This window comes from Manacus vitellinus, unplaced genomic scaffold, assembly GCF_001715985.3.
Source record: "Manacus vitellinus isolate BGI_N305 unplaced genomic scaffold, ASM171598v3 scaffold_74_pilon, whole genome shotgun sequence".
NCBI classification, from domain to species: domain Eukaryota; kingdom Metazoa; phylum Chordata; class Aves; order Passeriformes; family Pipridae; genus Manacus; species Manacus vitellinus.
In genome coordinates, this window is record NW_021940780.1 from 2,083,317 (window position 1) to 2,094,751 (window position 11,435).

Sequence of the window (11,435 nt, forward strand, 5' to 3'; positions counted from 1 at the left end):
ATTATTATTTATAATATTTTGAATTTTGAATTTTTATTTTTATTTTTAACARTTAAAACTCGCATTTTAATTTTTATTTTTCATTTTTTTATCTTTTAATTTTTAGCAATAAAAACACGTTTAATTTTTTATTTTTAAATTTTTCATCTTTTCATTTTTTAGTTTTAATTTTTATGAACTAAAACCACGGCTGGTTATAGGCTAATTTTTCGGGAGTGAAGGGGTTTGGGATAGAGGCACCCACGTGATGAGCTGGGCGTTGTCGTGTCCCTTCCTCTTGAGCAGGTCGGAGCGGCGCCACTTGGAGAAGGTGTCCAGGGTGATCCCGGCGTTCCTGCTCACGGGCTGCTTGTCCCCGTCCGTCCACACCTCCAGCCCCACCAGGGCCACGTGGATATGGAGGGCCTTGTAAACCTGCATGGACACTCAGCTCAGAAAAACTCAGGCCTTGGAAACCTGCACAGAGACTCAGCTTAAAAAAACTCGGGCCTTGGAAACCTGCACGGACACTCAGTTTAAAGAAACTCTGGCCTTGGAAACCTGCACAGAGACTCAGCTCAGAAAAACTCGGGTCTTGGAAACCTGCACGGATACTCAGCTCAAAACAACTCAGACCCCAAACCAAAACCTCTCCCCTTCCCTCACTCAGAACCAAACCCTCACCTCTTCCCTCACTCAGAACCAAACCCTCACCCTCACTTGGAACCAAACCCTCTCCCCTTCCCTCACTCAGAACCAAACCCTCTCCCCTTCCCTCACTCAGAACCAAACCCTCACCTCTTCCCTCACTCAGAACCAAACCCTCACCCTCACTCAGAACCAAACCCTCTCCCCTTCCCTCGCTCACAGTGTCGTCCCCCTGAACCTTTTCCACCCACAAAACCCCCACCAACCCACCAGGAAATCACATTCAAATCAACTTTAAAAATGGCTCTTTTCCACCCACGAAACCCCCATGATCCAACCATTAAATCACATTCAAATCAACTTTAAAAATGGTTCTAAACTCCTTGAAAATTCCAGGGAGTTTGGAAGAAGTCTGGCTTGCAAAAGAAATCAAGGATCAGTTTATTCTCAGTGCCACGGTCTAGGAACCACGGCGGGGTTGGATCAAGGGTTGGACTTGATGATCTCAGAGGTCCCTTCCAACCCAGCTGATTCTGTGATTCCATGATTCTGTGATTCCATGATTCCATGATTCTTTTTTTTCACTCATTCATTTTAACAAGCGATAACAAAGTTCAGTATAAATCCTTCTTTATAAAAATCTCATATCCAAAGGCAAAGAACAGGATAATTTCCTGTTAAGTGTTAAATTTCCTCCTTAAATTACGATGCACTTGAGTTTTCATTCATTACTGTATAAAATAACGAACATTTGTGTTGTTTGCCACAGAAAAAATTTGGATTTCCATGTCATTGGTTTGCTCCTACCGTGTTGACGTAGTTGACGATTCCAAACACCCTCTGCCTGATGGCTTTGACATCTTTGTCGTGGTTCTGGTACTAAAATGGAAATACAGAACGTCAGGAAAAGGAGAGGGGGGAAAAGGGATTGATCAGAAAATCAGTTGTGCTGCAAACCACCCCATGCCCGGGCTGCTTGATGAGAAATTCTCTTTTTAATGTAGTGTTTTAACAAACAATGTGTTTCAAGATGTGTTTTAAAGTGCAGGGTGTAGAGAAGAGCTTGGACTCCACAATCCTTGTGTGGGTCCCTTCCAGCTCAAGATTTTTAGGCACTTTAAGGGGTTTTCTGAATTCTCTTCATCTTCATTTTGAAAATAAACCCATTTTAGGAACCCCTTTTCCCACCCAAGCTCAGTAGCTGGAAAAGCAGGAGCCCAGGGATACAAGCAATACCTATCCTGGGAAAAGAACAATTCCAATACTCACCAGAGTGTTGTCTGCAACTATGTAGAGCTCCAGGTATTTTTTGGCTTTCAGGTACTCTTTCATCTAAAGAAATAATAGATTTAAATGACCTGCTTTAGCCTCAGTCTTTGCAACTTCAAACCCATCTATTAATTCTTGGAGGTGTTTCTTTGGCCAAGTCATTTAGAGTGGGACTGGCACGTTTTTAAAAGATAGGTTAGATATTAAAATTATTAAGATTGTGAAGGGTCTGCTGGATATTAAATAAGTGTTTAGGTGTGTAAAGGTGCACCTGTTGGTGAAGGCAGGAGGGTTTTTTGGGGTGACTCTGAAATCTCAGATCTGGAAGATTTTTGTGCTGATTCTTTTAAAATCTGGTGCAACGAGCAGCCAAAGTGGGGTTTGGGCTCCTCAAATTCGAGTTTTTAACCCCTTCACCGTGTGTTTAACCCTGTCCTTACCTCGGGGCTGTTGCTGGACTTGAAGATGTCGTTGAAGGGGTCATCAGAATCCTGTTCCCAGGTGTTGTTGGCGAGGCCACAGGTTTTGATGGGCTCTTGTTTCAGTGCCTCGTATTTATAAACGGCGTGTTCTGCTCCCTCCCAGCCCCCCAGGGGCTCGATGAGGTACCTCTGGCCACGGGTCTCAAAATAACCACTGAAAAAAGGAGCTGGACTGTGATTTTTTTTTGGAATCAAGAGAGCAACAGCATCTCCAGAGCGTTTATCCCAAGCATGGAATATTCTGGCAGCCTTCAGCCAATGCAAATTTAAATCAGGAATTAAAGCTGCCAAGTCAGTTGGAAGATTTGGGTGGTTGGTGAAGTCTCTGAGGAGGAGACTGGCAGTGAAAAGAAGCTGGTGTAGGAATTAATTTGATTTCAGTTGTTGGGGTTTGTGCTAACAGAGGGGGTTGAGAAGTGAATTTTGCTTCAGTGAGGAATTTAAAGGTGAGAAGAAAAGCTGAAACATTGTAAGGAACTGAGAAACTTCCCCCCCCTGCTTCTTTAGTAAAGTGGTTTCCTTGTCAGCAGGAATAAAAGATCACATGACTTATTTCTGTCCTGATTTGTTTTATATGGAAAATTTATCCCAGAACGTTCCTGTTGTGCCTTTGGGAAGCAAAGCTGCCCTCACCTGAGCCCTTGGCAGGTGCTGATGCTCACTGTGGACTCAGCATCACCCTGAACGTGGCCTTCATAAAAACAGTGATCCTGTGGGGAAAAGGAAAATCCAGTGTCACACTGGGACCTGTCCCACTTACCCAACTGGCTTGGATCCAGTGATTTCAAAAGACAAACTACAATAGACTGCCCTGGCTGAAATCTCCCATTAGGAGGGTCTCAAAGTGAATTAAAAACTTATTCCCTAACCATTCTTTTTATCCTTCAACACGGAGGGACCCAAATTGTGACCAACCAGTCGTGGTGGGATCTGGTCAGTGCACAAGAGCACATAAAAATAAGGATATGGGCACAGACTGCTCCAAATTAAACACAAACTGCTGAATTAAAGTCCACACCGAATGGTTTTATTGCAGCCAAACTTCAAGGCAACACTGTTTAATAACCTAGCAATTAACTTCAATGAGATTAAAATGTTAAATATATGATTAGGGGAAAGAGTTTTGTGACTTAATTGGCTTAAGGATCTCAGGTTTATATTTCTGTCTTCAAAGAGACTTCAAAGCCACCGAGGGACTGTGGAAAATGTTACCTATAACATTTTCCTGAATGGATTCTTTAAGAACACGGCCCCAAACCTTCCTGCCTCGTGCCTTTTGTTTGCTCCTGGATCTTTGGGTTCACTTTTACCGTTTATTTGTCTTCCTTCCACCACAAGGTGCCAGCTTTCTGACAGGAATAAAGAGAAAATCAGTGGGGAAAGGGGAGGATTTATCCCCATCACTGGAGGATTTAAGAGAAAAATAGGAATTCCCTGTTCAGCACAGATAGGCCTGATTGAGTTTGTCTTTATCCACATTGAGGTGATGTTTGCTTTTCCCAGGATCTATTTAGGAAAAATCATTGGAGCAATGAGAAATGGGGTTTTTTTTTCCCCCCCAAAAAATCCCCAACCCAGAATTCTTTCATTTATTTCACTCGAGATCCTCCTGTTCCTGCTGAAAAAGAAAATGAGGCTTTGGATTCCAAATCCTGGGTGTTAAAACACATGGAATGAGCTGGGAAAAGGAGCTGTAGGTGGAAGATCAGCCCGAGGAGGGCAGAGTTAATTCCTGAGGAGTGAAGAGTTAATTCCCGAGGAGGGCAGAGTTAATTCCCGAGGAGTGAAGAGTTAATTAAAAAATCCTTTCTGTGGTGACTCCCTTTGTGTCTGGGTGGAAGAACTGATTTGTCACAGATCAGAGAAAGCACCTGGAGTGACCTGAGTGCATCTGCTGAGCGTGGGTGGGAAGGAGAGCCCGGAGGAAATGGGGTTTATCCCAACCCCTGATCTCACTGGGAGCGGGGTGTGAACAGGAGGGGGGTCAGGAGGGCAAACAGGCAGGTTGGGAGCAGTGGGATGGCCTTGGCTCCACTCCCTGTCCTGCCAGGAGGGAGAGGTTTGACTCACAGGCTGTTCAGCAGCACTGAGGGAGAGGTGCTGTCTTCCTGTGGGGCTGATTCCCCATGGGAACAAACCGGGCTCAGCTCTGCCCAAGCCACAAGTCCCTTCTTCCCAGAATTTTCCCAGTTGGAAAGGACCCACCAGGATCATTGAGTCCAACTCTTCAGTGAATGGCCCAAATCACCCAGAAAAACACCACCAGGGTATTAATGATCTCCTCCCTCTTCCCTGAATCCAAGAACAGGATAAATCTGTGCCTCTTCCCTGTGCCTTCAGACACATCCTAAATTACAGGCTTGGGAGCTTGATTTAAAATCTTTCCTTTCTGTCTTATATCTCCTATTATTTCACAGCCTCAGGAATCTCATATGGACCTCAGGACTGTAAATATATGGGAAAAAAGCCTTCCTTTCTTACCTTGATCCGAGGAGTTCTTGTTATTTGTCGACCGTCATCCGAATAAACAGTTTCGGTGTAATCTCGACCTAAAAGATCCCTGCAAAGAGCCAAGGGCAGCTCTTATTCCAAAGAAATTGTAGCCACTTAGGAAAGAGGTGATGACACAACACACCAAGCACGTGGGGAATTCAAACAATTACTCAGGTTATTATTAGTACCGAAAAAACTCGGCGAGCAGAGCTGCGGGGTGGGGAATTCTGCCTGGTCCTGTCCCTTCCTCAAAGGGACACTTCTCAAGGAGAAGAAGGCAATTAAAATCCACTTACTTCATTGCTCTGAACTAATCTCCCAGCAGATCCGAATGCAAATGTATAATTACATATTGATCCTTTTTTTTTTATGCATCTGACTAAAATCAGCAGCAAAGCAAATCTGCCTCACTTCTGTTTGGGCAACTGCCCCAAACTGCCACAGTCCCACTTCTCTTCAAATAAAGGGATTGATTACAGTATATTTTCCCTCTCCCCACTCCAAATATTTAGATTAGATTAAAACAGGGGCAAGCAGTTAATTACAGTCTATATTTAAGGTGAATTGATTATGGTGCTGTTGTATTTACACAGCCTTTTGAAAAGTACTTATTAATGCAGACTTGTCTGATTGCGTGTTCAGGATTCTGGTGGAGCCAGAAAATCCCAGCTGAGCTTTATTCTGGGCTGGTCTGTGCAATTTTGGGCTTCTCCTTGTGTGACAAAGCCCCCTGCCCTTCTGTACCCTCTGCATGGCCTCTTTCCATGCCTGTTCCTGCAGCCAAGGAGGAGAATTTTCCCTATTTTCCACTGCCAGGAAGCACCTTATCAATGCCAGGATATATTAGATTATTCCAAGTCCAACAGCAGTAGTGTTCAGGTAAATATATCTCTCTATCTCTCTAAAATAGAGATATTCAAATATGGAAGCACAGGATGGAAAATACCTCCAACATCAACAAATCTATCCCAGAACCCCAGAGTGGTTTGGGTTGGGAGGGACCTTAATTACCAATTAATTCCACCCCTGCCATGGGCAGGGACACCTCCCACTAGCCCAGGTTGCTCCAACCTGGCCTTGGGCACTTCCAGGGATGGGGCAGCCACAGCTTCTCTGGGAATTCCATCCCAGCTCCTCCCCACCCTCCCAGGCAGGAATTCCTTCCCAATATCAAATTTAAACCTGCTCTGCCCCAGTTTAAAACCACTCCCCCTTGTCCTGTCACTACATGCTGCGAGTTTATAACCCCCTGAATATTCCTGGTCACAGAAAACTCGTGGAATACCATAAAAACATTAAACTTCCAGGGATTTGGCCCTTTAGGAAACAACTGGGAGAGCAGAGGTACAGGCAAGTCACTCCACCACAGCAATGCCTCGTGGCCAAGTCCTTATTTCATGTTCCCAAAACAGAGCCATGATTCTTCTCTCCCCTTTTCTTCTGGAAAAGTTGTTTTTACCCCAACACCCCTGTTTTACAGGGGCCTAAATCCTGGTTTTTTTGTATCCTGAGCACCCCACAGCCATTCAGAGGCAGGAAAAACACCCGAGGAAAGAGCTGAACCCAACCTACTTATTTTTTTGTAGCTGCAGGACGACTTCCTGGCCGTTGGCTTTGATTCCATACTCCACCTTGTCAACATATTTGGTCTGCAAACAGATTGAAGTGTTAAACTGTGCACTGCTACAACTCATTGACCTGCCAGCAGTGCTCTTTTCCTCCTCTTCCCACCAAAAACAAGTGCTCTGGCAGCAGCACAATAAGCAGGAGATCACTTCTGTCTCGTATTTTTTTACTCAGAGGAAGAAATTTAACTTTACAAATTCATTTTTACCATCCTAAGCATGTTTGGGGAAGTGCTGGGGTGGATGCTGAGGTTTAAACATTTTCATAACACCCTCTGGAAGTGCTGAAGGCTTTTAAGTGCTCTTAAGCTTCAAAATAAATTGTCTGGAGGTTATTAAAGATTTGAGTGGTGTCAAAGCCAACATTTTTGCAGAGATTCAGGTCCTAAAACACCCACTGCTGGTCACTGCTGGGGTGGATGCTGAGGTTTAAACACTTCCATAACACCCTCTGGAAGTGCTGAGGACTTTTAAGTGCTCTTAAGCTTCAAAATAAATTGTCTGGAGGTTATTAAAAATCTGAATAGTGTCAAAGGCAACACCTTTGCAGAGATTCAGGTCCTAAAAGACCCACTGCTGGTCACTGCACATGTCCCACCTCACAGCTCCTGGCACCACTTTTCCAGGTTTTCTCTTTCATTTCCTTTTGGAAGATCAACTCTCTGGCTCCAAAGTCCCTTGCCCTTAAAAACCAGGGGTATTGTGACTCCAGGATCCCTTCCCCATCTCCCAGGAACATAAAACATCTCCCTTTTGATACCTGGGTGTTCCTTTTCTGCACCGAGCGCAGCTTCCGTGGATAAACTATTTCATAGCTCTCCACTCCAGGTAACTCCCTGTTGGTGCTCCCTGGGGACAAACAGATGGATATTTAGGAAAACACAGCATTAGCTTCTCAAACACCTCATTTCCTGCCTCTCAAGGCTGATTTTTGGGGCTCTTGCACCCCTCGTGCCTCGTGCTCAGGGGTCCGTCGTGACCCGACACCAGAGGGTTGTTCCCAACCTGGATTTGGGATGAATTTTCCCACCTGGATTTGGGATGAACTGCCCCACCTGGCTGCTTCCAGGTGTCCAAATATTTCCCTGTGGGCTTCTCTGAGCACTTCAAGTCCCAACCTGCCAGACCAGCCTTTTGCCTCTGCACTTTGCAGGTGACAGGGATTAATTTATAAAGCTCTGGGAAAAGGGGGATCTCCAAAACTTTATCACATGATGGGCAAGTCCAGACTGCCTGGAGATCAGCAAATAAACTTAGAACAATGCAGAGGTTTGGAATGAGGCTGGATTTCTGTCTTGGAAAGCTTTGCCCCATAAATAATTGTGACAGAACTTGATAATAGAGACACTTTCACCTCTTTAACTGGAGGGAGGTACAAAGTCGTGACAGCAGAAGGATTAAAAGAGGTTTTTGAACAAAACCAGGTAAAATAATGGGAGATAGCACAAAAGTAGGAAAATTTTGAAGGTGGGAAGGAATCCAGGTAATTCTTTAACTCCCATAACCCTTTCTCCTGGTCTTTAAGGCATGCTGAGTGTCTGCAGTGGTTGTAAGAACTCTGGGAGGAAACACAGAGCTTTGAGGAAAAGGGTTTCTTTTTGTTTTCTGCTCTGAACCCAAATAAATCTCGACCAAAGTTAATTTGGGGCACCACTTGCAGGGCTGGGCAGCACAGAGAATTTAATTCTGGCATCCCAGAAGTTCATGAGAGCAGCTGCTGTCCAGGTTTTTGGGGAAACAGGGTCGGTTGTGTTGGTTTCCAACAAGGCAACAGCAGGTTTTAGACACCCCTGAACTCTTTAATCTCCTACTAAAGGACATTTCAAGTGAATTCCTGAGGGCTCAGAGCACAAGAACTTGTATTTGAATATAAAACCAACCCCAAACAAACCTAACCCCACAAACCCCAAAGGGAGGATTTAATTCCCTGCCCCAGGCCCAGGTTTTCCCAGGAGTGGGGCACCCAGTGCCTGTAATTTGTCTGGAACAACAGAGCCCATCCCCGTGCAAATTGTCCCAGTCAGACAAACAGATTCCATCTTTGCACCTGATCTGTTGGATTAAACCCTTTCCAAAAGTAATTGCAGAATAAACTGGGTTGTGTCTTGATAAAACTGGTGGAGAAGTGACCTTACACGAGCTGAGCTCTTACACAGAGCCCTGGGCACGTGCTCAGAGCAAATACCAAGTGTAACTTTACTCCTGCAATTCCCAGGGATCTTTTGTATTTTATTTTAAGCAGATAATTACATTTATTTTTTTTTAAAAATCATGGTTTTCAGACTTAAGTCTTTCCACAACCATAAAGTAGGATCAGTGATATTTTAAGCCTCTTGCTACAGAATTCTCCAGTTTTATCTCCCTGTTTCACACCCTTTGTCCAACTCCAGCCCAGCCAGTTCAAGTTTAAGTGGGATTTAAATGAAAACTCAGGACTAAACTTATCCCTTTCCTGCAGTCTGCTGCAAACAGCTTTTCGAGGAAAACTGGTTAATTTTGGCCTGGAACAAATGGTTTCTTAGAGGGAGTTTTTTAATCAGTGTATTGTCTTTGTCTGCCCTCAGGCACTGTCTGGAGTCAGGAGGTAAGAAATTCCTTGGGCCTGGTACTGTATAATAATGGAGAAATAATTATATACTTTTCCAAGTGCCTAAACTAAAAATCATTAGTGAGGAATCCACTGGTAATGAAGAAAAAGAAATATAACACCTTAAACACCGTGCACATTTCCAGATATTCTGTGCAAATAATCCAAATTTAGATACCTGCCTGAGTATAAATTACATGGTTAATTATGGATTTAAAACCTGTCCGTGCCTGTGCCTGCCAAGCCTTGGCAAAAAAATCTGTTCCCTGTTGACATGAATTGAAAGGAACAATTGAAAGGAAAAAAAGTGGGGTCTGCTCAGGTGAAGGCACAGGAATAGTCAGAACCTGAAGTGCCACACAATAATAAGGGGGTAAAAGGTTTTAGTTCGGGTCATGTTGTTATTTGGGTTCAAATAGAAATCTTTTAGGGCCAAAATTGGAGATGCAAGTGGATAAATTGTCCTTTTATTTTCAGGGCTCACACAACTAACCAAGTTAGCAAGTGGCTCACAGAACTGACCAGTTCTGGGCTTTTAGGCAATTTCTGGCCAGTTTGCAAACAGGTAAATAAATGTCTAACTAAAGAATTTGACATAATCAATTTGAACAAAAAGAGGAAAACCCCAAACGTCCCCAACTCCAGCCCCGCCGTTTTCCAACGGCTTTGATTCCCGTTCTTCCCTATTATCTCCCTGTTAATCATTAAAAATCCATCCGGAGTTCTGCCCAGAGAAAGGATTAAACCAAAAAACGCTGTACCTTGGTGGAGGAAAAGCAGGAAAAGGGCAGGAAGGAGGAGTATTTCCATGCTCCCAGCTGGGCTGCTCCGGTGGGGTGGCCGTGGCCCGGGAATGTCGAGGTGGCCGTGGCCTGGGAATGTCGTGTTCCCAGGCTGGGCTGAGAATGAGAGGGAGCGACTGCCTGGGCTTTATTCTTGTTCCTACATGAGGAAGTGTTTGCTGAGGGTGTTGCACAACAGCCCAGTCACGGAGGGTTGCGGCGAGTGGAAGTTCCTGCTGGTTGGTTGGTTGGTGGCCCACGGGTCGGGATATGGATCGATGGCTCCCGGTTCAGGTCCCTCAGAGCGTGGTTTCCTCAGAGGAAATCAAATCTATCCACAAATAAATACGGAATTGGAGCAGGCAGTGAATTATGGGCTTGGTGGGGTGGTCCTGATTTGATGTGTTTATAATTGAACTCAAATAAAACCACTGGGTGCCACCGGTGGCTTGAGGAATGGGACAGTTTTGGGGAGGTTTGGGGTGAAAAAGGAACACAGGGCCGGGTTTCAGCTCTTGGTAATTCCCAATTTATTGTATGTGTGACTCATCTCCCCAGTCCAAACACTGAGCAGAGCCTTTGCTGCCCCTTTTATCCCTCTTAGTAATGTTTGCTTGAGGTTCATGTGATAAGGGCTGAATAAAGGAGGCAGAGCAGTGAGAAATCAGGTGAGGGCTGGCAAATAATATTAAAAAAAAAAATCTCTGCTAAGAAAGGAGAACGTTGGCTTAGTCAGCTGTAATAAAGTGGAAATAAAGCTGCTCAAGGCCACAGGTGTCAATATAGAGCTGCTTTATAGAAGCTGAAATTTTTATAGGTTCAAATAAGTGTTACAGAGCACATGGAACTAAAACTGTGCTGTATACAAATTTATATTTATATATATATTCATATATCCAGTATATTATATCTATTCATCTTATGTATTTATATATACATATAAATATTCATATATATTCATATATTCAGTATATTTTATATATATTCATTTATTACGTTCATTTATAAATGTGTAAATATATCCATATAAATCTACAGGAGAACTATATCTACAGGAGAATTTTCCTGCCATAACTAACATAAGTTCACACTCCCAATATAAGTGCTATTAAATAGTTATTTCTCTCTTGGGTATGTGTTGAAAAGCTCTGATTTTTGGGACATTCTTAATTCAGACTTTCCCCTTGGGTTTTGCTGCAGCTCCAGACATTCTGGGGCAGACTGGGAGCTGCAAACAGGTGGGCTCTGAGCTTTTATTAAGGGTAGAATGTGCTAATTAATGACAATTTCTGTTTGGTGCTGATTGCAGGAACCAACTTAGGTGTAGAACTGGCACGGGAAGGGTAAAACTGGATTCTAAATCTGTGTCTGGATATTGTTTAGACATTTACAGTGGGTTTCAAATGGGTGTAAAATGCTGGTGAGCAGAGGCAGGAGAGTCTCTGCAAGTGTCTGAGAGCCCCTGGAGGGGGATTTAGTGGCAGGGAGAGGAAAAGGACACCTGAGAGTGCCCTCAAAGCTCTTCTGTGCTGCAGGAGGGAACCAGGAGCTCAGGGAGCACTGTCACAAC

General features: G+C 44.0%; 1 protein-coding gene across 1 annotated transcript in view; it reads right to left on the bottom strand.

Annotated features, from left to right (window-relative positions):
• LOC103757410 (zinc metalloproteinase-disintegrin-like 4a) overlaps positions 1 to 11,435 on the bottom strand; it is a 62,060-nt gene that overhangs the window by 11,615 nt on the left and 39,010 nt on the right. Inside the window, exons 3-10 of the mRNA XM_029964568.1 lie at positions 7,257 to 7,345; positions 6,444 to 6,520; positions 4,860 to 4,938; positions 3,012 to 3,088; positions 2,337 to 2,532; positions 1,897 to 1,959; positions 1,435 to 1,506; positions 241 to 414 (exon numbers count right to left, since the gene is read on the bottom strand). Coding sequence (XP_029820428.1) covers positions 241 to 414; positions 1,435 to 1,506; positions 1,897 to 1,959; positions 2,337 to 2,532; positions 3,012 to 3,088; positions 4,860 to 4,938; positions 6,444 to 6,520; positions 7,257 to 7,345 — 827 coding nt within the window. The remainder of the gene's footprint in view (positions 1 to 240; positions 415 to 1,434; positions 1,507 to 1,896; positions 1,960 to 2,336; positions 2,533 to 3,011; positions 3,089 to 4,859; positions 4,939 to 6,443; positions 6,521 to 7,256; positions 7,346 to 11,435) is intronic.